Source organism: Apis cerana, linkage group LG1, assembly GCF_029169275.1.
Source record: "Apis cerana isolate GH-2021 linkage group LG1, AcerK_1.0, whole genome shotgun sequence".
Classification (NCBI taxonomy): domain Eukaryota; kingdom Metazoa; phylum Arthropoda; class Insecta; order Hymenoptera; family Apidae; genus Apis; species Apis cerana.
In genome coordinates, this window is record NC_083852.1 from 18,895,829 (window position 1) to 18,922,500 (window position 26,672).

The following is a 26,672-nucleotide window of genomic DNA, read 5'->3' on the forward strand; positions in this document are numbered from 1 at the left end:
GCAATATATCTTAAGTCTTTAAAGACTTAAATAAAAAGAATGGTAATATGTAACTTTAATGGTGTGATAAAAGAAATATCTTCATCAGAAAGCGATTAATAAAAACGTGTTTCATGTAGCGTGATTATGTTCACCTTGACCGAAGAAAGTGTTACACTGGTCTTTAACCCACGTCAATCGATTCACGTGAATCGTACAATCGATCTACTTTTCCATATATTTCAATTAAACTGCAAATGAGATAATGTATAAATATATAATATTAATTCTAAGATTAGATCAATGATTAATTACCATGACAAACATATATCTATATGGAATATAAATAATAAAATATTTGTATAACTCGTTTCTTTCTTTTCCTTCTTTGGCCAGCTATAGAATGATACGACAAAACGCCTCAAAATATTAATCTTTTTTGTTTGTTAATCGTATTAATTACAACTAATTGAAATTATTAATCAATGAACTTCTTCTAAAAGCTTCTATTATTTATACGCATTTTGCTAGAAATAGTAAATATATACGTTATTCTACTTTTATTCTAAAAATTTGAGAAACATTCAAAAATTAGTAGATTTACCATTAATTCCAGAATCATGAACCTGGCAACGATCTTGTTAGTTCTCATAGGATTAGTCAATGGTCAATTAAACTTCGAGGGTAATCCGTTGACGGAAAATACCGAGTACACGGCCGTGGAATCACGACTCTTCGAAAAAACTGCAAGACAAAAAATGGCAGAGAACATGACGGATATTTTGACAGAATCTTCTCAAAACTTTCATCCTTCGTCATTGATCCCAAATGTTAATAACTCGAATCAATCGACAAATCCGATAAAATCCGATGATCATGCAATCATCCAAAGAGATTTATATAATTTGTCGTATCCATCGAAACAAGAGAAGATCGTTCAAACGGGTCGACATTTGTCTACGAATACCTACAATCAAGGAATCACCTCCAAGGCTCAAGTAGCGTTGAACACTTTTCTAAACTCCAAGACCCCAGAAGAATCACGGCTCTCTTTAGATCATTATTTACAAAGCAAGGAAAATCTCAAGAACGTCGAACCAATGGCTAATAAACAACAATTAGCGCAACAATCAGTAATGCAGGTTAATCAGCAACCCATATCATCCTCCTCGGTGAATCAACATTTGACTGCACAACTTATGCAACAAAGACAGACGTTGCAAGCTTTTCCAGTTAATCAACCGATCTACAATTCGCCTGTGAACCCGATAGATATTCATTCGACTGTATCAAATCCAGTATCTATACCTTTAATGCAACAACAGCAATCGCACGCGCCTGGAATTCAAGCGAGGAACGATGTCTTTTATCCTGGATGGTATCAACGTGTCAGAAGAGTGCATGGAAAACCGTTTCCTTATGCACAATCTAGAATTGGATCGGGGATATATGTCGGTCCTGCCCCTCCAGGTGAGATATTTCGACCGTGTTTTTGTAATCCTTCAATCTCAAGTCAGAGTCGCATATGAAAAGAAATCAAAATACTTTATATAATTTAATATTTCATTGCAATATTCTGATTGAGTGTCTCATATTTCTATTGAAACTTTCAACTATCTCGAAACGTGTTAACCATAGTAGAAAAACAGGTTTAGCAATCGAGAGTTACATCGTTCAGGAAACTCGTCTTAATGCAATTCACATTGTAAGAACTTTTTAATTAGAGGATTTGTGAGAATTTTCTTATTCAATGCAATAATTGATTATTTTCACTTGATGAGATTAAATAAAAATTCACTCTAATCAGTAGGCAATTAATTTTGCAATCAAATTTCCATATAGCAGTACCGTTCAAGCAGAAAGGCTCACCTATCGAAGTGATCTACACGAAGCCACCAGGATTTCATCGTGGTCCACCGATTATCAGCAATCCTTCTATCCCATATGAAGACGCTAACGCTTGGTTCCCCGAAGTTGATCGTCCGCCGTCAAATAAAGATATCTATTATTCTCAACTATACGCCCAATCGTACGATCCTTATTATTACAATTATATCGCTAAAACGGGAAAGATAAAACCTCATTTGTATGGAAAATTGGGTAAGTATCACGAAGAGGAAGAGGATGGTATTTGGTCAGAATTGTACCAAGGATTCAAGAAACACGGTTTAAAAAACATTATGACACCAACGTTCCTCTTGGGAATGACTCTTCCCGTGGTCACTCTAATGCTCACTGCGCTTGTGCAGAAGAGGTCTTTCGCTAGGTCGGATTCGAGAAAATTCTCGACACGAGAGGACACGATTCAGGATTATCTGGAACAAGTTCAAAGAGCTGTAGAATGTTATGAAAAAAAGAGAAAGAAGAGGGACACGAATGTAGATGAGTGTTAGAGTTATAATTACCTTTAATTCCGTCTTTAATTTATTAAATATGAATGGATGATCAAAGAAATGGAGAGGATGTCTTGTACATATTTTATGTAATATAAAAATAATAATGAGGGAAACATTCGCAGGATTAATAAGAATAGAGATTGTTTTCTCTTTGAAATAATTCTTTGTGTTGCAATCAATGATATATATCGTGTGATTAATTGCGTTAAATCGTGGTAGGCTACTACGAGATATCAAATGGGAGAAGGTGACAGTGAAACGTTTTCCGTGATGAGAGTGGACGATGCGAGAAACCAACTTTCGCGGGTCAATTATATCTGTGACCCTGTTCGCATTTACGTGCTTGTGGGTGTGCAACTTGTATATCCAGATAGCGAATTACTTTTACTTTTCCATAATAAATTGTTCGATCAAGTAAATTTTCTAGTAACGATTAAATTATAAATACATGTATAAATAGAGAACGAGATTGGGAAATATAAAAGTATTAAAATTATATTGTATTATTGTCTATTTTTTTAAATCCTTCGATATATCATATTTGAAATGTTTTTCTTTCTCTTCTTTTCTTATTTTTTTCTTCTCTTCTCTTCTTTAAGTAGGAAAAGACATTCAAACGGGCAGTGATCTTCGACCTATATTTTAGTATTATGTGTACTCTGACGAGTGCTGAATTTTAAATTAGAAATGACATCCACGATTTGTTGCAGCGCAAATCGTGCATCATGGCACAGAAATGGATAACCGGTTTGATTATTTATGGGTGGATCGTACAAAGTGTTACGTATCGATGAAATTTTAAACGAAATTCTAAAAATTATGAGTTACTTAATATTGCATCTTTCATTTGTTTCTTTAGTTTTAAATTCACTCAGATTTCTTTTCATTTTCAATATTTCTTTTATATTCTTCTAAATTATTAAATTTTAATTTTCTCCGATTATTAATTCCTATTAATATAAAAACAATATTCATACGCGATCGACCGGTAAATGTATCGATCTTATTTTGAATGTTATTTATCTTGTACAATCTTTAAATCTTTTTTCTCTTTTATATTTGAGATCTCAAAATATTAAGGTCAATTTTTAATCTTTTTCTTGATCAATATTAAATATGATAATGAAATCATTTTTTTTATTATAAATTTTTTACTATAAAACGATTTCTTGAGTTCGATGATTATTTGGAAAATATATTCACTATATTTTTTTTTTCCGTTCATGCAATGACATAACTTGAATACACGATGTTGATTAGTAATGTGACGATAAGGTCAATTACGATAACTCGACCATTAATGAACTCATAAATTAAGATCATATGGAATGAAGCGGCTCGTTTAATATCCGAGAAAAAGCTTATGCAAACTTCATCCCAAAGAAATCTCGGTCGATTTCTTTTCTTGCCGGAAATGTCTGAATGTACATAGAACCGTTCCACTTAACTTGTTGAATTTTACTAACATGGCTGCTAGGATATATTCTTAGACTTTTAAAAAAAGCGAGACACCCATCGAATCTTTGGATGACATTGAAGTAGCAGGCATACTTATTCAAAACCGGTTTTCGAACTTGCACTCCAAATGACAAAAAATCTATTTGTGATTATTTTTTCACCGAGATTAATATTTTTTCATTATTTAATGTTCAATATAAAATATTATTTCTTTTCTTCAAAGCTTTTTCGTTTATATATTGACAATAGATATATATATATATTTTTTAATCATAATCATCGAATGCACAATTATATGCATTCAAATAAATGTCGATCAATATTCAACCCTGAATCCTTCAATCTAAAAACTAAATTTATTCTTGGCGAAGATCTTAACCGATATATAATTGAATTATTTCATCAAACGATTGACGGTTTAATTCACGGGTCATGAGATCCAGACGTTCTGCACGTTCCATCATAATCAAAGGCAATTATTAATTTCATCTCAATTTTCTGCACATCATTAACAAAAAAAAAAGCATTGTTCAATTTGCAATAGTAACATCTATTTAATGCGTTCTTTTATTACTTACCAATCCTGTATTGGCAAAATAGCAGAGAAAGTACATGGTGAACAATAACGCGAGGAAGGAAAATACATTTTTGTCCGACAAAATTATATTGTTAATTACAAGATTTAAAAAATAATTTGTTAACAAAAAATATATTTTGTCTAATTTCTACAATTAAAACTTGTTATGATAGATAGAAGGGATTTAATTAACATAAATGCCCTTTTTTTAATAGTAGCAGCCTGATAAATTATACAAATTTACAAATCGCTTCGTTACGAAAATACATTACAATTAAAATGAATGTTCTATTAGTCGTTTGAACATAGTTAAAGTTGCTTATAACAAAAATAAATCAAATGCGTCTTTATTGTTTTCTATTTTGCTTACTTTAATAAAATTAGCGATTATTTTTTTTATTCATGATTTGAAAATTAAAAGAAAATATATATTTCACATATTCAATTCGCACAATAGAAAGGAAAAAAAAATTATTCGTTTAACTTTAGACCAGATTACAATAACATTTGTTTAAAATAAAATAAAATCAAGATATTTTTATGCATTTTATGCATGTTTTTATATCTCTCGATATGTCCATATGCGATTTTCGAAAATTATCTTTGAGAAAAACGAATTTTCGAATATTAGTTTTCTTTAACTTTCTTTCAGAAAAAGAAAATTAAAAAAAATCTTTTTTTGGCACATTTTGTAGCTTTCATAAAATTCATAAATAAATAACAAAAGGATGAAAGATAATACGAATAAGCATATAAATGAATTTAGAAAAATATGTAAATTAATTCTATGAAAATATAAAAATAATTAATTCTATGAAAGTCACATAGTTTTTTTATGCATATAATATATATCAGGCGCTTGTAAAATTATAATTAAAAAAGAAAACAATGTAATTCTTGTATTGCTTTCAATCTTGCAACTACACATATTATGTATATATATAATTGTTCTCCATTATCTATACAGACATCACAAAACTTTATTCTTTCATATGATTTTAAATAATATTTTATTGTTTCGAAAAAGAAACAAGAACAATGATTATTTTTTTATTCTCTTCTTTTAATTTATTAATGTTAACGCAAATTATAACATTGATTCCAGCAAATATTTATTATTGATTTGATTCTACATAGATAGTCAGTCTTCATCTCAGCTGACTATTTTGTCTTTTTTTACTATCAGCTGTGCCAAATATTCGTGTTGGTTTATGTCGGTTTATATTATTTTTTATAATTTATTTGATGCACATTCAATGTTGTATTCTTTCTTATTTTTTTCAATGATTACATGTATAAAAATAAAGATCGACAAAGTAAAATTATCTAAAATTATCTAAAATTTTACTTTAAATTGCATACTTTTTGCATTGATAAGAATTATGAATTGCTATGTATAATAACATTGCTACATAACGAAACTGGGACTAGACGAAATTCTGTATATAAAGCGATATTCGTCAATAAACGCTAAAAATAATGCATTTGTAGTACATCTACTGTTAGATTACAATTTTTCTTAATTGAAACAATTGCATATAGTTTATATTGTTTTCTCTTTTTCATTTTTTAATTTATTTTTTTCAAATTGAAACTAAATTTTTAATTCGTATGATCTATCGTCACAATATGATAAAATTAAACGAGACATGATAAAATTTAATCATTACATTGTATAATATCATCATAATAAATGTTGAATTTAAAATTATACGAATGTATATATCTATTCTATATATAAATGAATATATGTACATATGTTATCCTCAAAAAATTTTCTAAATATTACACTTGTATAACATAAATAATAAAAACTTCAAATATACATAAAAACCTATATAGATTGAAAGACTATTTTTAATATATATATAAATCTAATAAATCTAATATAAATTGTTGTACTGTTTGCTAATATCATTGACTTGCAATGATAACTTTTTAATTGATTAGTAAAGATTACTGTAGATTATTGTAAATATGATATTTTCTTTTTCTTCTTTAATAAAATATCAAATAAAAATATTAAAAATGATTTAAAAAAATGCCAAATAAAATATTTTAAGCAATTAATTACAGTAATCCTATTTTTTAACGATCTTGCCTTCGAAAAAAGGCTACTGAAATTAACATGATACTTACGTGATATTTAGCAATGATATATATAATTTCTTACATCTCTTCTTTTTATCTTAATCAATATTAGGATGAACATTCCAAGTCTAAAAAGATGTTCTATAGCGTTATATTAATTCAGTCAAATTTTTCTTCCTTAAACGCGACGTTAATAGCTTCGCCAACGTGTTTTACTACGAATGCAGGCTTGCCAAGACCATCTTCAACTGGTAAGAAGTCTCTAGGACTATGCTCTGATATAAAATCAGAATCTCGTTGATGAACACCAGTTTCAACTAAAATACTAATACAAGCTTTTGCATTGGGTGGTTTGATATCTTTGTCAAGTAATTTCTTCAATTTATCAGATTTTAATGCTTCCTCTTTTGCACAATAAGATAAATATTTATCGTACAAATTTGCACCAAAAATATCAGTGTTGATGTTATCTCTATAAAATACAAATTGAATTTAATTATATGTTCATTTTAATTCATAAAATTTTGTTAGTTTTTTAATATCTTCAATGGATTAATTACCCAATAGCATATATGGTGTTAACATTATCTATACCAATACTTTTAGCATGTTCATGAAGCATATAATTTGCATGATAATATGTTATTTCACTAGGTTTTCCAATTAGAGCAGTATATATCATATCTTTCCCTGTAATCTTTTTATATAGCGATTCTAGACAAAGTAAAAAAGTACCATGACCATATCTAGGAATCGGTGCTTCTGATACCCATAATAAATCCATATTACATGCCAAGATTGGAATGTGTGGATATGGAATATCATCAAGCAAACCAATAGGCATGCCATTAGTCATTAAAAGATCTATTATGAGTTGTAATGGGGTTTCCCAAGAAATAGGTTCACTAAATAACACAATGGCTTCTATTCTAGGAAATGTGGGATCCACAGGACCACATATTGGATTTCTCTTTTCCATATTTACATAATCTAAACAAGGAAAATTTTTCACTAATTCTTGAATAGTTACTGTTTTTTGAAAACCCAATTCCTTAGCTATTTCTTTGATTGGTCCTTGACCAGATATTAGTACTTGTTTATTATGGAACTGATTAAATAATTTTAATGGTGAATGAGCCATAATAACTTGTGATTCTTTTACTTCAAATCCTATCCATTTAGATAAATCTGCTGCCTTTTGACTACGCAATGCATTTCCACTGTTAGTAACAAATACAGTTGGTACACGGAATTTGCCATCTTTTCCTTGCAATTGTTTAAAAGCTTCTGATACAGGTGGTAATACTTTCTTGCCACGTACTAATACACCATCAATATCAAAAAGTAAACCAAATTTTGGTTTAATACTTAGATGCTGAAAAAAAATATATAATTCTTACTATATAAAATAATCATAAAATAAAAAAACTTTATAATAAATTTATTATATCTTTAAAATAATTAAATATATATATATGTATATATATATGTATATATATATATATATATATTTTATAATTACATAAATTACTATTATTTACATGTTTCATAAAGAGTTATAGAGTTACTTCATATTTTTGGAGCAAGATATTGAGACAACTATATAGACCTTGAAACAAGATATAAAAATATACTGTTATGTTATGAATGTTATATAGTATATTTTTATACTAATGCATAATGCATAATGCAATTTGATAATTTTTGCATCATTTGTTTTTATCAACTTTATATAATTTATTTATTTATAAATTATATAATATTGAAAAATGGATATTAAAAAATACAATTTCAAAATCTTTTAATTAAAATAATAGAAATTTCCACTAAATTTGATAATTTGTATTTACGAACAAGTAATTTATTTAAAAATTCAAATTTTAATCAAAAAGAATTAATTTTAAATATTTTTTAAGTAGTAATATTCGAATAATTCGAGAGAAATGAAACTAACGATAAATAAAAAATTTTGTCACAATAACAATTAGTTGCGAATAAATGAATTATTATCATATTTTCAATTTATAGTGGATTTAATTTAATTTGCGTCATAAACAAAAAAAAAGTGAATAACGAATCTACTTTGATGTACAGTAACTAGAATCAAATATAACAATGGCGTATGAAATGTAACTCACTCTGACCCCCGTGAATCTTACGATGTCTGGTCGTAATAATATTTTCATAATTGCCATTCTAATAGTGGCAATAAATAAATAAGGATACGATGATAATACTTTAAACTTATATTATGTTCAAAGGTTACTTCTCACTGATAGATTATGCATAATGCAATTTTTGAGGTTATAGTGACCTATAGATCGCACAGTGGATTTTATCGTGTTTTTCCTATGTGCCGTAAGAGGACACAGGATATACTTTATATAACTATTATCGTGCATCATATATATTTTATGTTTTATTAACATAAATTTTCTTTGAATAAATTCATTTATTCTTGTGTAAATTAATTGATTTAACATTTTTTCTAGATAAATATTTATCTAAAATGTTTAATCTACAAATATATGAACAAGTACTTTAGACACTAGTGATACTTTAGACTGAAGTATTGCATTTGGTAACATCGCTTTTGGTCGAATCGTGATGACATAAATGTACAACAAAAGAAGTTCTTTAATAAATATATTGGAAAAATTGTTAACCCTTTTATCAATTTTAAATTTATTACTATACATTCTTTTGTTAATTAATTTTTTGTACATTTATGCTTATTTTTCAATTATTGTATGCATGTTTCATGAGAATTATTTCAATCGCAATAAAATTTAGTTACTTACCTTGATTAAATTTGCAACGATTAAATAATGAGATGAAGGGTTGGATAACCTGTGTAATCTCGAGTATAGTCAAATTTTTATCCGAATAATTTTGTTAAGAATTTTACTGAATAAATTTTGTTTTTATATTTTGCGTTAAAACAAAATGTTTATAAAATCGTTTAAAGTAAAATCTAACAATCAATTGAAAGGAACAGAAAGGTTAGTATAATTTAATTTATATTCTCAACAATTTATAATTAATAGATATATTTATTATTGTCTTTAATTAGGAAAAAATTATGTGAAGAAATTTCAGCAATATATCCCACATTAACAGATGAAGAAACACAAACGTTAATTCCTAAAAAAGAGGCAATAAGTGTTATGAAAATTGTAACTCACAATGGTCACTTAGGAAAAATTTATTGTGTAGCTAAAATACCTATGTTTTTTGAACTTGAATCTTTACATCAAGCATTATTACCTACCATATATACTTTATGGCACCATCCAAATTTATTAAAGACTTTTACAACATATCCTCCAGTTATATCAAAATTAATAGGTGGTGCAGATTTAATGTTGCCTGGTGTCTATTTGAAAGAACCTGTCACATTATATTCTTTTGGCAAATTACAAAAGGGTACACCTGTTTCAATAAATACAGAAGATAATAAGGTATAATATTATATAAATTTATTTTTCCTTAGCATATTATATCATAGTTTGATAAAAAAAATATATAATTTTACTTTTTTTTTTTTATATAGGCACCAGTTGCTGTTGGTTTAACTGCACTTTCCAGTGAAGATATGTATATGTCTGGAGGTCATGGAAAATGTGTAGAAATTCTACATGTAATAGGTGATACATTGTGTCAACTTGGAAAGCCTCCTTTGAGGCCAAATTTAGGACCACCAAATATTGATATCGATAGTGATAAGATAAAAAATGTATCAGATGAAATAAAATCATCTGATCAGAAAAATGAAGAGAATAATGAAGAATCACTTATTGAAACAATGAATAATTTAGATGTGAATAATGATGTAATAGAAACAGAAACTGAAACTCTTTGTGAGGAAGAAAACAAAATGGAAGAATCTGCTAAAATTAAAACTATAGCTACTGATGAAATAGAAATAACTATGGATCCAATAAAAGAAATGGATAATTTACTTGAATATTGCTTCTTAAAAGCTTGCAAAACTTCAATAAAGCCTAGTGACTTACCAATATTAACATCCAATTTCTTTAAAAACCATTTAATAGCTGCATGTCCATCAAATAAAAACATAGATATAAAAAAAACTCGGTATAAAAAATTATCCTTGTTTTTAGCAGAAATGAAAACAAAGGGAGTTATTAATACCTCTGTTGTTAAAGGTGTTGAAAGTATATTATCAATTAAGGTAAGATTTTGATTAAAATTTTATAGAAATAATTGTTGCTTTCAGTAATTGTAATACATCTTTTTATAGTTTGATCATCCTCTTCTAAAAGAATTAGTCATTATAGAGGAATCTACATCAACCCAGGAGCCAATTGCTTCCAATGCGGCAGTCGTCTCTGAATGTTATAAAGTGACTGCCGATGTTTTACCAGTACTATCAAAATTTGGATATGAGTGAGTATATACACTCGGGATGTGTCACGTTGCCGTGATACAATAAATGCAAAAAGATTGATTTTCTGTACAGAGCAGAAGTCGACAACTGTTACATCATATACCATTATGCTGTATTATATGATACGAATTATGTATATTTTACTCCCATACAATGATTGCAGAAAAGGAGACATTATGAAAAGAGCTGAGATCAGAAAATGTTTTACTGAATACGTGAAAGCAGAGAATCTTCAAGATGGAAGGTAAAGAAGAATTAATGATGAAATATATTTTTTATTATAGTTCTGTTTAATAATAATTTTGTTTATAGGATACTGAAACTGAACCCTCAACTCGCAAGTATTATGAAAACTAAAGCGAATGTGGAAACTGTAATGATGGAGGATGGAATAAACAAGTTTATTGGACGTATGACGCATATGCATGAAGTTACTTTAGCAGGAAATAAATTGTTACACACGGGTAAATTGGAACCTATTGATATGAGAGTCACTGTTCGATCCGGTGGTAAAAAGGTATATTGATTCTGAAAATTAATGTATTAAAAATTAACATATAAAATTGTGGAAACATTGTCATTTATTTATTTAATGTTATATCTAGGTAACGTTAGTAAATAATTTGGAAACATTTGGCATAAATGCTAAAGAATTTAGTAAAGAATGTCAGAATATTGGAGCGAGTGCAACAATTACGGATGAACCAGGAAAAAAGACTCCTAGTGTTCTAGTTCAAGGAAATCAAATTTTATATGTCTACAAATTACTTACAGGCAAGTAATAAAATCGATATTTCATAAGATATTAAAAATATTTGTATATCTTTTGAAATAAGTATTAATTTTTCAGAAAAATATCAAATTAAAAAAAACTATATAAGAGGATTAGAATTCGCCCCAAAGAAACAAGGTTCTCATAAAAAATAAGATATCTTTAAATAGTTATCACATTATAGATGTGACATGTTATATGAAAAATTATGTTATATATGATCTATTTTTTATTTATTTAAATACCAATATTTTTCTGTCATAATTTTTTTATTGTTTGAAAAATTATATAGCATTCATGATATAACGAGAATGTGAAATTCATGAATTAATCGATGTCCTTATTGAATTAGAATTATTTAATGTAGAATCTCGTTATATATGAAGCTATTATAATTATTATAAAAAGCATGTTATCATTTTTGTATATTTTTTTTTAAAATAATTTTCATTTAATGATTAAATATTAAATATACAAAAACATTTTATGATAATACTACAACTCATAAATAAATAACATTCTCGAAAAATTTTTATGTAATCATTTATGTATCCTCAATCTTTTAAATAGATAATAAAATAAAAAGAAAATGAAAAGAAACAGATGATTAATCAAGAGAGAATCAAGAATCCAAGTTTGTTAATATAATTTATTGTATATCGAGGTTTCAACATGGAAAAGTACAAATATTGCAATATAGGGCCCGCGAGCTCTCCTCGGGTGGGAGGGAGGGAGGGAGGGAGGAGGGTACAATTCATAGGAAGGAGAGACAACGCACGTTTAAGATATCTTGAGAACTTTTTTTTCCATTTGTTCTGACGAAAATGTGCTTGCTATGCACCAAAACCGAGGATATGAGGTATACATATGAAGATCTTATTATTATTTCCGCTGTTTTTTTTCTCTTACCTGGCAACAGGGAAAAGTCAGTGGATTGACAAGTAATCCACCGAAATTTCTTTTGAGTAAAGGAAGGTTCCCTCCTCTCCACGGCCCCCGCATATATTTAATACTCGTTTTGTTCTTTTTCTGCTACCAGTACGCACGGACGCGTCACGATTTTGGCGCGCGACGCGCACGTGCGTGTCGTGACAGTTATTATTCTTTTTTTTTTTTTTTTTTTTTTTTTATTTCTCATCATCATTACCATCGTTATCATCATCATCTTCACTTTCTGTTCCTTAACTAAACAGGTGTCCTCCGGCAACCATGATCGCCCAATTTGATCGATTATTTATCCATTTGATTCATCGATCGAAGAAACGATGAGTTCAGAAAGTATCTTAAAGTACTTATTTCTCAAATTTTTCAACATGTACGACGATATTACTTTCTGATTGGATTGACGGGTTTTTGGGCGGATATGACATAACACTTCGGTGACAGTTCTTTAAATTTTTCAAGATGAATCTTGTATTTTTATAGTCATACGTATATTCAATATTTAGCGCTTGTTTGCCCGCGAAGTGTTTAATTATATGTAGCTCTCAAAATTTACTTTCTAGGAATCAACTGATCGTTTCTTAAACATCATCGATCATCAAATCGTGATTAAAAACATTCGCGTTTAACGTTGAAACATTTCAAAGCACCCTTAAGTTTTTATCTCACTAGCTCTCTCCTTATCCTCAAAATAAATAACTTCGTCCGAGATTATCATCACAATTAGTCAAGCTTGATCTTATTCTCGATCGACGAGCGTTATCACGGCTGCAACAAAGTGCCTTTGTTTCATTCTCTCTTTCTCTCTCTTTTTTCTCTCTTACATTCTCTCTCTTTCTCTTTATATTCTAAATCGTTTTTTTTTTTTCTCCTTTTTGGGAACATATTGCGCCTACCGTTGTTGCCTTATTCATCATTGGTTACGATCACAACCGTAATCATCGCTTCAATTGATCATCTGTCATTTATCATCGTTCTTCATAATATAATTACTGAAATTTCACCAATACCAACTTTTCTCATGTCTCTACATCATTCACCCTCGCGCTCATTCTCTCTTTTCTCTCTTGCTCTCTTGTTTCCTTGTACGCTCTCTCTCCCTTTCTCTCTTTTATGTCTTTTTTCTTTCATACTTCCATTCTCTCTTTCTCTCTCTCTCTCTCTCTCTCTCTCTCTCTTTCTTATTTCGCCTTCGGAATTTTCATAGTTTTTTTATGCAACACATAATGCGACTAGGTAGTACAGATTAATTAATAATTAATATTGTTAGTTATACAATAATAACGTATGACTAGACAATGCAAGATAATAATTATATCGTAAATAGTAATAATCATGGATCGCAATTTATATCAACAATTGTGATGGCGCGCACGTGTTTTCGAAAATGTTGCTGTCTGTTTGTTTTTTTTTTTTTTTTTCTTTTTTTTCCTTTAAGTCATATTTGTGTCTGTTATGTGCCACAGTGTGCGTGAATGGTCTTCTTTTCTTGTACGTGTGGGTGCATGTAATCATGTATTTGTGTGCTTTGATTGTACGCGGATTTGTAGTACACATCCAATATAATCTTTCCTTCGTTCCTCCATTTTATTAGATGTTAAAGATATAAGAGTATGTTATTAAATTTGTATGCCTTGTAACATATGTGTGTGTGTGTACATGTATGTATTGCGATATGCGCCTACACGCGCATATCTGTAATTTCTGTCTCGCGTATGATATAGAAAAAGTACATTAGTAAGATTCTTGTAAATTCGTGTAAATATTCAACACATTTCTAGTTCGTTGCCCTAAAGTGATTTCGTGAGGCGACGACGAAGAATGCTCGACGGAACCCATTAGGAACGAACATCCCATCGTTGTTTCCTCGAAAAATGAATTCTGTTCCCTTATGCGGATCATCCGCACGTAAGATACGTATACGTATGTCTTCATCGATGAAGGAAGTGTGTTTTAATTTGCTTCGCTTGGCCGGTTACATTTTTTTTTTTCTTTTTTTAGATCAAATAAACCTCGAATTTGCATTTGATAAATCATGATTACACGTACGCAATGAAAAGATCAATATTATGTAGATACAACATAGAATTAAATAGAAAAGTACATACATACAATCAAACTACTTACGCAATACTTGATTTTTAAATATACGCATAAACATTTAAACGAATATATCTAGATAATAATAGATGTCACAATGTCACAAATTATCATAATATTAATTACTAATTTTAATTGTAATTCGAGGTTTTGAAACTTGAAACTATTTTATAGACGGACTCGCGTATGCATATGTGTGTATGTATGTATGTATGTATGTATGTGTGTACGTATGTGTATATGTATATGTAGAGGAAGCTTTTTTGCTCTGTACTACGTAATATTAAATCGGTATCCCGATTAACCTCTTAAAAAGCACGCCCATATATACTTATTGCACAACAATAGCCGTCGCGGTGTTATTGAGATGCTTGAAAAATTTCCACGTGAGAAATATATGTGTATAATATAATATAATGTAAATACAATATAATATAATGTAATATAATATAATATAATGTAATATAATGTATATATAGATATATCTAACCTCCACATAATACTTCAATGGGAATTTCTACCTGTAGTTGTATAAATAATACATGTAAGTAATAATCATGCGATAAGTACACAGTAATATGATAAATGACGATAATTAATAAATACAGATTATACTTATATAGGTTTAGATTTATTCAACGTTTCGCACCTAGACGAACTTTAAATAAAACCATGCTCGGCCCTATTAGAAAGGTATACGAAGAAAGTATATATCCCGCGAAACACTCGACAAACAAATCGTCCATTTTATTATTCGAGAGCGCTTAGTTAATTGAAGATTCTACTCTTTAAGAGGTTAAATGATTTGCTGGCGCAACGTTTCCAACAAGATCGATCAATCGTTAGATCGACATATCGAACATTGAATTCAAAAACGTGTCGATGTATCGATATACGATGGATCGATGGTAACAGTGATTACACGGTATCCTTCGCGGTGATGACACCCTGCGAAATTGATTCTTGGTGAAATAATTTCATCAGGAGTCCGGTGATGATCATAGATGCTCTTTGTTATAAAGATCGAACGTTACGAAAGAAAATATTCTCTACGACTGTCACCCACGTGAAAGTTCGAAAAGAAACCCTTTGATTCCTTTTGATTTCCCCCCTCCCCCCCAATTGCCTTCTCGATTCTAGTCTCGATATGCTGCGATCAAAGCACCAGTCGTTATTTAACAATGAACATGAATGTTCGTGTCATTCGCGATCGAAATGATCAACGATATACATATAAAGGTTATTTCGATTTTCTAACGTAAAACAAGCGTAACTTGCTCGCTAACGTAGAATTATCGAAGTGGATAATCAAGTGTCTAGCAATTAACGAGGTAATTAGAAAGAGGAAGAAGCTCAGTGTTCCGATGCTTGGTCGATGCGTGAACGTTAGGCCTGTGCACGACCGACAGTAGTTATAGTCCGTGCGTGATCAGACGCAGGCCAAACTTCCTAGCAGAGAAAATAGCATCTCTGCAAAAAAAGATTTTATATTTTCTCTTTTCTCCTTGAAAAGAAGAAAAGGAACTCTTTTCTTTTAGAAAATTTTCTGTTTTCTATTCACTCAGCAACTCAATTGAGAGCCATTCGATTGGAAAATAGTACAAGCCCATGTAATATTAGACATGGAATGAAGTTCTTAGTAAAAAGATTTTTCACTTCTTAGAAGTTTTTCTATTCGTCAACTTGATTCGAAGATTGTTCGATCGATCCTAGTATAAACAGGATTCAGTTTAGATTTTTTCAGATTATAGTAATGTATTAATCTCTCTTAAATTTCATCTATATTAATTCTCAAGCAGAAAATTTCCTATTTCTGTGTTTAATCTTACGAATAATTTGTAATTTAACATAAATAATGATATTTCCATGTTCATAAACTATCGACCGATCGAAAAACGATACTCGAATCAAGCAATCAATCCTTTCACAAATCAGTCTTACTTTGTCTACACCCACAGATTTCCCTCGACCCCTCCATCCCACCCTAAACATTTGTTTAATAATAAATAATCGCTATATATTTTTTTTTAAATTGTAAATCGTCCCATCGATAATCGATCTATCACGATTCTCGCGTTCACCGCTAGATGTAAAGCGTACGAATTTTTGGTATTCCCTTTTTTTTTTTTTTTTTTTTCTTATAATTCCATCTCTGGCGACATTTAATCGCTATACATATATCCTATATACGTTCGTAAATCATTATCACGTATGATTTCATGCAGTCCATCTTGCGGAATGTTCGATGATATTACATTTAACGATGATTTACATTTAAATTTGTTCTTTAGCGGAGAACGTTCCCGTAAATTCGACAGTATTTTATTGTGGAATCGTTCCATATTTACTGGAAGCATCAAAAACTTTGGCGAGAATCATCGAAGTTTAATCCCTTGCTAACAAACTCCTCGATGATTTGACTTTTTATATTATAGAGAAAATTAGAGATTACGATATAGTACCTTAATTGCATCGAAGTTTACGGGGTTTATTATAAATGTTCTTCCCTTTTCCTTTCTAATAGTGTATGCGATGCTAAAGTTATTTTATTGGCATAAGGATTAAATTTCGTATTCAAATCGATCGAAATTCTCGCTCAAGTGATTTAATCCCATTGTACGTATATAATAGAACAGAAACAAGTGAAGGAAAACGCGTGCACGCGTGTATTGAAATCTCATTGTGAAAAAATTCTTTGGTAAAAAAAGTCCTTAGATTTTCATTGTTTCAATATTCGTTTTTTTTCTTCCCATCATTATTTTAATATCTTACTTGTTCTCGTCCATTTTCTTTCCCATTTCGACGATTTAATGCCTAATCGTTAACCTTATAGTAGTTTACCATTTACAGTTTATACCACTGTGTTACATCCTGTGTCTCATTATCGTCTAATAATTTCACATTCAAATAGTGTCTTTATTATCAGTTACGGCTAAATATCGCTATTAATATCGTATTAATACCGCTATTAAAACCCGTCATAAAATACATTACTCTATTATAATTCATGTTTTTATTATTATTATTATTATTATTATTATTATTATTATTATTATTATTTCTTTTTTTTGCTCCTTTTTTTTTTCTTCCATACTTTCCCGACAACTTCATCTTCATTCTCTTTTCCTATCTCTCATATCTCTTCAATCTTTAATTCCGTCTCGATCTGATTAAACAGATGTACGCACTTCCATCAGACTTTCCTCTCGGTTCGTTCAACAATTATTAATTTCGACGATGATAGCTAGGCATTGTTCAACGAAGCTCTCTGTTTGTTTCTCTTTTTTTTTTTTTTTCTTTTATAGCGACATATGTTTAATTTTTATCACGAAGAATGAGAATCACGAAGAAAGTTATGAATGATAGAGAAGAACACCAGAACATAAGCTTTGTTCTGAAAAGAACGCCGTTTCATTCCCTCATAATCCTTCAAGCTTTCCTGTCATTCCTTTGGTTCCATTGGTGCTAAAACACACCAATACTGAACTCGTTTTCAGACAAAATCTAATTATATAAAGCAACATCGGTGGGGGTCGGACACTGAGAGAAACATACTCGGATAAATCGGAATTTAATTAATTAATCTAATTAAAATATTAATGAAGTTTGAATCGACAACTGATCCTAATACAATCGTTGGAAAAATTCTCGAATTATTTTCGAACGAAAAATTGTATAATAATGTAAATATTCTGGAATGAAAAATGTAACATTCAACGGAATCAATGTTTATCGATGTTTCTTTTAGTGATAAACCACCACCGATATCTATCAAAATTGGTTCCGATAGTTCCCGATCTGCTTGTCTATTTTAATCAGCATTACATCGCGTATCACATTACAAATTTACATCATGATATCAGATTGCACCGTATTAAACACGTGTCGAACGAAATACAAGAGAAATCGAATGGATCATATCTCTTTTCTCGATCGTCGAAAAAAAGGAAAGTGTTTGTTTTTCGTCTTGATCATTCGATTTAAAAGAAAAAAGAAGAAAAAAAAAAAAGGAACAGAATTGCGAACAGAGACGTGGATGAAACGAGAAGGCTCATACTAAGTAACGTAAGCGTGTCATCGAGAAAATTGCGGGTGAAAGAAGTCATGTCCGTGTCAGATTTAAGAGCAACTTATATTTCCTTAAGTTACAAAATCATTCATCATAGTTTATGGTTTTTTGTCCATTAAAACGACAATCAAAAGACAACGGTATTTATTTCGAGACAGAAAAATTCGAGGGTGACGAATAGCTTCCCTTGCGTTTTTCGTTCGTCCTTCTTCTTTCTCTCTCATTCTTTCTCTCTCTCTCTCACACACTCTCTCTTTCACTCTCTTTCTCGCTCTCGCTCTCTCTCTCTCTCTCTCTCTTTTTATTTCGTTTTCTTTTATATTATTTATTATGTTTTTTTTTGTGTTATTTTTAATCACGTTTTTTTTTCTTCTTTTCGATTCTGCTTTTTGTTTCTTGTTAGATTAGTGCCCTCCGTTCACTTACGTCTACGGTTGTTTCCCATTAAAGCTGTAAACGTTTTATTATAAAGACAATTCGTAACAGTCGGACAGATTTCACGTTCGATCGTGATCCCTTTGAAAATCAACGAGTGTTTTCGCGTTTTTTTTTTTCCTTTTTTAAAATATTTTTTTTTTTTCTTAATATTTTTGTCCTTATGAACAGACCATCAAAACTTACTGTCTCTTAATATGGTCAACGTATTATCTTGTAGTTGCTTTTAATCTAATTTGTTATTTTTGCATCGCGAAATTTTCTCGATCTCGAGCACCGTTCTCTTCGATCTTTTTTTTTTTTTTCTCTTTTTTTCATTAATCCGAATCGCGTCTAATTTCGCGTGAAATGAAAGAAAGGAGGCTCGCAGCTTTTTGTCTTCTTTTTTCTTTTTTTTATAAATTTTTCGTTCGTTCGTTCGTTCGTTTCGTTTTGTTTTTTTTTTATTTTTTATTTTTATTTTTTTTTTGCATTGTTTTTTGCTCAATGGATGTATTCCACACACGCCTTTGAAAAAAGTCACTGAGAACGATGAATGTATTGCACTGCGTTTATCCTGGGTGATAATAATTTTTTTTTTTTTTCATGAACACTTATACATACAACGTTATAATATCATAATGGTAAAATCTGGTATTATAATAGTTAATACGGAATCATTGCGACAACTACGAGTGTAGAAAGTCGATTCCCTCGAATGCGTCGAGGATCATCTACACTGGTAATTATCGATCACACGTAGAATCATTTCTCGAAACTAAACACCATTCCAAAACGCAATTCCACATAGTTTATGCAAATAAGATTTTTCTAAAAAAAAAAAAAAGATACTTATGTAGTAAAAATTAAACAAAATTTAATAATTAATTTTTTTTTTGATTTCTTTTTAAATTAATAAAAAAAACGAAGATTATTTATCATACTTCAAAGAAGTAATTTTTAAAGTACGATTATCAACGATTATTAATTGGTGTCAAGTTTTTGAAAATAATTCTACAAGTGTGTTGCTCATTTGAATATTTCGTCTCTCCGCGAAAAATTCCCCTTATTTTAATACTGTCGATGAATAAACTTTCATTCAATTCCCTATAGAAATCCCTGTCCTTTCGATAGAAAAAGGATAAATGTCTTTTTGGCGGTTTAACTTACGGGAACGCGTCTGTTCGAGATCGATCGTTTTAGAAACCGCGTCTAAATATAATTACGTACGATTATTAATCGCGAATTTTGTACCTCGAGGGTCTTTGCCATCATGGAATGGGCAAAAATTCGACGATCCTCGTCTACGTGGATAAATCGATAAATCACCGACCAATCACCTTCTGATTTTTTTCTCTAAAAATCATTCACCGAATAAATCGAACGTTCAGTCTCGACTTTGAAGCTATTAATATTAAAATTATATTAAAGAGAAATGAAAAAAGAGAGAAAAAAAAAAAAGAAAGAATAGGAAAGAGAAAAGAATAGCGAGGAAATACGAAAAGTAGAAAAAAACGAGCTTGGAATGTCGTAGACGAGAAAAGGAAGTCTTTTATCCCGCGCCAGAGCCCTCGTACTCGGATGGAATGTATCTTCGATATTAAGAGATCATCTCGAGATCTAATAAGCACCTCCCTCTGTTTTAAAAATCGTCTTCTCCCCCTCTACCTTTCGAAACTAAAAGCTGCCTTAAACTTTACCACTAATTTCGCGTCCTCTGTTCGCGTTGAACCATCCTTATTACACGCTTCCACTCGCTATTTTTCACAATGTGCGCTCTTGTGCGATGATCGATGCCCTCGCGGAAACACGCGATCGATTATGATACGCGGTCAAAGATCAAACCTTTGATTGTCGTCTGGTTTTTTTTTCTTTTTTTTTTTCCGTTTTTTTTTCGTTTTTTTTTTTTTTTTTCTTTTAAAATTCTATCCACGTACAGAGTTGTGTGTCGATAAGAGATTCGATTAATTTTTAGATATTGATCCAGCACGCGAAAATATTAATTTTCTATTTTATTTCTCTTATGCTGAATTTATCTTTATTATTATTCACTTAACGAATTATAATCGCGTGATATATTTTTCTTTTTTTTTTTTTGTACGATATCTTAACGCTGATTTCTTATTTCGGATGGAGGATGTATTGAGAGGCGTATAATACTGGCGGGATCCAAGACGCGATCAAGAGGGTTGACCCGTTCCGGAGTAACGTGCATTTAAGATCTTTGATTCTGTACAGAGCTCGTACGACGACGATTATCTTCTCTCTCGTTGCCACTATTTTTTAAATAATTTATATATCGCGTTTCCGATATGAGCAATTGATTTACCGACAGTCTTTCCGTCTCTCGATTTACATTTAAACGCACTGAAATATACGTGAAAAGGAATTGTTCTATCTCCCCCCTGTTCAACCAAGATATTTTATATCTCCGGCAAAATATAAATTATTTAAACACACATGGATCACGAGACTCGACCAGTTTCCATCTATAATCGACCAAATCGTTTTTCCTCAATACCGTGACACAATTTTTCGTAAACAACAAAGAAGAAACGATCAAGTGTAATACGACAGAAATGACAAACAGAATGATCCATCGAAACATTCTTTTAAGTAAATTTCATTTACTCTTTTGGGAAAGTCCAAGGGACTCGATTTATTTAATTATTCAATTTATTTTATTTTTTTTGAATCCTCTTCCGAAGCAAGTATTTTTCGAGAAAGCAAGCTGACGAAGAAAAGGGAACGGAAGAACACGACCAAACAACTTATTTCGTTCGTCAGGGTAAACCTTTCGAAAAAAAGGGTTTGTATCTGTTCACGAAACACAGATGATTGAACACACACCTAGATAACACCATTCTGTGATCCATCTCATATTCGTATATATATATACATATATATGACCGTGCGAACTTTGTGTATTTTGTTAAAAAATGCGAAAAGCGGCGGTAGCTTTTCGAAGAACATCTCGTTTACGCGTCGACCACTAGAAGAAGAAGAAAGTGTGCAAGGAGACAAAACGGAAACGAAACGGAAGAAGCCCCCACGAAGCACCGTGAAACTCACTTTGCGCGTGTCCGGAAAAAATGTCAACCAAAATTTCCGGGACACCCGTTGCAACAGTTCGTTTCTTTCTTTTTTTTTGTATTATTATTATTTATTTATTTTTTTTTTTTTTAACACTGAGCCGATCCTGAGCTTAACCAACCCAGAAAATTAATCCGATTATCCCTAATAATAATAACCGCGCTCGGTTTTCAATCCATTTACGTCTCTTCCCCTTTTTTCCCTTCAATTTTTACGGTTTATTTAATTATGTTTTCATTTCGCTTCGCTTTATCCTTCCTCGTTTAAAGTTTGAATTAATTACATATACTGTATATCATCTTGATGCTTGTGTGTATGTGTATGCGTGTTTTTTTTAATTGTGTATTTTAGTCACGTATTTTTTTTCTTTTTTTTTTCCTCATCCATCCATCCTTTCCCCTTTCTCTCATTATCATTCATAAATCGCATTCGATCTGATTCGATCATCCCTTTTGTCCCTTTTTTCTTTTTTTCCGCACGCGCACATTTTCCTGGATTTTCATTTGTTTGTTTGTTTGTTGTTCTGTGGTAATTGTTTTGTTGTTGTTTTGTTTTGTTGTTCATTTTTTTTAGTATCACTATAGAGTTATCGTAATTAAATATTTATACACCCATTGACAAACTAGCTACCACTTTTTTTTTGTCGTTTAAATACAGTTCCATAGATATCAATTAATTTAATTAATTAATAGTTATTATAAGTTACGATAATTAATAATTAGAATAATCAAAACATGTACAGAAGATTATAGATTATCTCTTTCTTCCCCCACTATCCCATCTCAACTCCTCCTCTTTCGTTAGCCATTTTTATCTTTCTCTCTTATACTCCTCTCTCACTTTCGGCATTTTTTTTTTCTAGCCTTCTGTATTTACACCCCCAACTTTTTTTCTCCTACTTCATTCTTCTTATTTTTTTTTCTTTTTTTCTTTTTTTTCTTCTTTTGTTAAAGAGTAGTTCATCGGCTTTTTTTGTTGATCCGCGAGTGACTCGCCTCGAGATAATTTCTCGAGGACTTTTTTTTTTTTTTTAATATTTTCTATCTTTTTTCTTAATTTCTCTCTCTCTTTCTCGCTCTCTCTCTCTTTCTCTCTCTCTTTCTTACATCTCCTTTCTCTCGAAATCTCTTTCACGCAATCAGTCTCTTTCGTTCTCCTTTTAATTTACCGATCGACTCTCTCTTTTCTCTCTCTCTCTTCCTCCCTCTATCTCTCATCGATCTCATTCTCTCCCTTTTTCGCCCTTTTTTTTTTAATTAGTTAGTTAAAGTATATAAATACTTCTCATCTCTCTCTCTCTCTCTCTCTCTCTCTCTCTCTCTCTCTCTCTCTCTCTCTCTCTGTTTGTTCGCTTTATTTCGTTTAGTTAGGCCTACTATGAGCTAGAGCTGCTTTTTTTGTTCTCGCAACAATTTCTCTCTCTCCACTCTTTCATTCTCTACTCTTTTTCCCCGTTTATTTCAGCGACTTTTCCCAGTTTATTTACGACTTTTCGACGTTCACGTAGCGCATCCATCGAACGATGTGCTCGAGAACGCGTAAAAATAATTTCATCCTCCCCCGATATATATACGGCGCCTCTTCACACTCTTTCTCCCTTTCCTTTCTCATGCACACACTCTCTCGCGCTTGCATCCTCTCTTATTCTCTCTTTCTCTCTATCTTAAACAAACACACACACACACACACACACTCTCTCTTTCTCTCTCTCTATCTATCTATATATATATATATCTTTTTTTCTTTGGTTTTATATCCCGGCCCAGGGTCGAGTACACCGCCTTTCTCGATCAAAGAAATATCCAGCTTTCTGAGAACTTGCAGAAACAATCGAAGCGGAACAAAACGGGGGGGTGAAGAAAACAAGGGGAAACGAAGAGGTCGGGATCATCGACAAAGTGAGAAAGGAGGTGGGGCGAGCTTCGTGAGACGAACGTCGATTCCGTTAACGAGGGCGTAAAAAGAAAAAAAACCACAAGGCGGTAGGGAGAGAGGAGGAGGGAAGGGTTATGCGGTAATGATTTGACGACTACGAAAAGGGGGTGTACTGGACGCTCGACGAGTGAGCCGCGAAGCTGACGAGACGATCGAAGCTCGAAAGCCCGGCACGTTGTTTAAACGAGAAAAAAGTCGCTTCGTCGAGCGACGGGAGGGGGATCGAGACGAAAAAAGTGTCTATAGTTTTTCTTTTTTTCTTTTTATCTTCTAATTCATAATTTTCTTGGCCCGAGTAAAATAAGCGATGTTTTCGTCGATATTTTCTCTTTCTCTCTCTCTCTCTCTCTCTCTGCTCCTTGAATTTCCCTCAATTTCGTTCACCCCTTCCGCCACCCCAAGCATCACGTCAGTCCGCTAGAAAAAAGTTCGTTCGAAAATTCGCGAATTGTCACTTGCTGCTTTTCCTAGAAAAGAAAAAACGATTCAAAAAGTCGGGAGCCTATTCTCGTTCCGGCCTCATCGCGCCTCGCGCCACCGAGCATCCCCCTTTATTCCCTCTTACATTACATTCTTCGTCGTTCTTCTGATTCGATGAATCGTTTGTCAATCGAGCAATCTCTCCTTAATCGTCGATCGAGAGATCGACACGCGGACGGGAAGCTCAGTGGCAGCGAAAGGCTCGATCGATTTATCCTAATCGCAGGGGGTTCACGATATTAATCTCTAAACAGCTAGTTTCTAAACGCTCTTGTTCTTCTCTCCTAAATCCACGAGAAAAACGACGTTTGGTTTTTGTTATCTTCTCTCTCTCTCTCTTTTTTTTCTTTTTTTCTTTTTTTTTTTTGCGATTTTGGGGGTATCTAGTTTCCCTGGAAGTCTTCAGGAGAGTATCATCGATCGCAGCCACGATCATTTCGGAGCTAATTAACTTCGCCTAAAATCTCAGTCTCTGCGGTATTTAATCGCTTCGGTACAAATTGGAAGAGAATTGTTTATTACCCTTTATTTTGTTCAGCTTTTTTGCTCGCTTCGCTCTTGGGTCTGTTTCTGCTGCTTAATCGCGCGCCCTGTGCAACGACGATCTCTCTCTACCTCGTTTCGTATTAATATCCGTATTAATATCATAGCCGGCCGGCTGGAACAACCACGTGCATGCTAAACGATCTCTGTAAATCCATCTCGATCACTCGCGATCGATTAAGAACCACGATTATGATGCCACGTCCTATCGGTCGAAATTTCCTGCAATCGACAATTAATCCAATTTCTTTTAAGAAATTTCGCAATATTTCGAGTAGGAAATTTTTTACTTTCTATTCACGATCGATTTCTTTTTTTTCAAAGTTTTTCCTTTTTCAAGTTGAAGCTCCCTGGATCGTCCCATCCTAGATCTTTGCACTGTAGTGAGACGTGAAAAAAGGAAATCGTCGACTCGATCTTCTCACACGATTTGGTATTTGATACGCGATCGACAAACCATCGATAATCGTTCGAACATGATAACGATCGACAAGCGATCACCGAGTATCTCGAATGCGGTTATCATGATGATAATGAACCACGCGAATCACGATAATAATCAATGACGAGAAAAGACGACGGCGACGACGACGACGACGACGATAATGAGAGACAAAGAATTCTCTGGATCAACGCACCCATGAATTTTCGATCGACAAGCTGTCGAATAAGGACAATATTGTGCGTTGTTCAAACTGACAGCGACGTATTTCATATCGTGAGATCATTTCCGGTGAACAATATATATGAACATCCTTCGATTCCCATCGTAATGTTACAAAATAGTTTTTGTGCATTCTTACGTACATTCGAAATCGTAGTTTCTAAATTAATTATTCACCGGTTGGATCTCTCGAAGAAATGCGTATTTTTAATCAAGAGGATTAAAAGAGAATCTCTTGATCAAGAGACTCGTTGATCGATCATATTTCTCGGAACCATTTCTATTAATCTTCTATCAAATCGATATCGACCAATTGGCCAGACATTTTGGATTATCCTTTTCATTTCGTTGGCTATTTCCATCTCTTTTCGAAAATCGATCCGATTTTATCCGAATTTAAACGAAGAAGAAAAGTTCACGGGCTTTCGTCGAGAATCCAAAGATTTTTCAAGTGTATGCGATCGATATTCGGATCGGGTCGAAAATTCTCCATGATATTTGCACATTTCTTGTTCTTTTTTAATGCTCTACATAATTGATGTCTCTCGTGATATACTACACGCTACGCTATGGGACGGAAGAAAGAACAGGAGTCTTGCCCTCGAGATTCGAATCTAAGGATTTTTATCGAATGCTAAAACGAATACTAAAACTAACGATAATTTTATAGAATGATCGAAGAAGCTGAAGAAGTTTGTAAATTTTAACGAGAGAATGAGAAAATTCGACTTGATTAAAAGGTATTCAA

The 26,672-nt window shown here is 31.7% G+C and overlaps 3 protein-coding genes across 6 annotated transcripts; 2 read left to right on the forward strand and 1 right to left on the reverse strand.

The window, feature by feature from the left end:
- The first annotated feature begins 599 nt into the window (after positions 1–599).
- LOC108004332 (uncharacterized) lies at positions 600–2,871 on the forward strand. Of its 2 annotated transcripts, none has more exons than XM_017067147.3 (2): positions 600–1,449; positions 1,822–2,871. In XM_017067147.3, the coding sequence occupies exons 1-2, from the start codon at positions 600–602 to the stop codon at positions 2,370–2,372; spliced, it is 1,401 nt and encodes a 466-aa protein (XP_016922636.1). In that variant the 3' UTR covers positions 2,373–2,871. The 2 variants fall into 2 exon arrangements, with proteins under 2 accessions (XP_016922636.1, XP_016922638.1); XM_017067149.3 differs by having other exon boundaries at positions 1,825–2,871.
- Positions 2,872–4,523: 1,652 nt separating this feature from the next.
- On the reverse strand, positions 4,524–8,782 carry LOC108004333 (haloacid dehalogenase-like hydrolase domain-containing 5). Of its 2 annotated transcripts, XM_017067151.3 has the most exons (4): positions 8,456–8,576; positions 8,043–8,110; positions 7,062–7,876; positions 4,524–6,973 (listed from the first exon to the last, which is right to left on the reverse strand). In XM_017067151.3, exons 2-4 carry the CDS (start codon positions 8,049–8,051, stop codon positions 6,661–6,663), a joined length of 1,137 nt encoding a protein of 378 aa, XP_016922640.1. In that variant the 5' UTR covers positions 8,052–8,110; positions 8,456–8,576; the 3' UTR covers positions 4,524–6,660. The 2 variants fall into 2 exon arrangements, with proteins under 2 accessions (XP_016922640.1, XP_016922639.1); XM_017067150.3 differs by lacking the exons at positions 8,043–8,110; positions 8,456–8,576 and adding an exon at positions 8,640–8,782.
- A 273-nt stretch (positions 8,783–9,055) lies between these two features.
- On the forward strand, positions 9,056–12,828 carry LOC108004328 (eukaryotic translation initiation factor 2D). Of its 2 annotated transcripts, none has more exons than XM_017067139.3 (8): positions 9,056–9,503; positions 9,575–9,962; positions 10,055–10,696; positions 10,766–10,911; positions 10,968–11,156; positions 11,225–11,429; positions 11,518–11,686; positions 11,763–12,828. In XM_017067139.3, exons 1-8 carry the CDS (start codon positions 9,448–9,450, stop codon positions 11,837–11,839), a joined length of 1,872 nt encoding a protein of 623 aa, XP_016922628.1. In that variant the 5' UTR covers positions 9,056–9,447; the 3' UTR covers positions 11,840–12,828. The 2 variants fall into 2 exon arrangements, with proteins under 2 accessions (XP_016922628.1, XP_016922629.1); XM_017067140.3 differs by having other exon boundaries at positions 11,076–11,156.
- Positions 12,829–26,672: the final 13,844 nt, after the last annotated feature.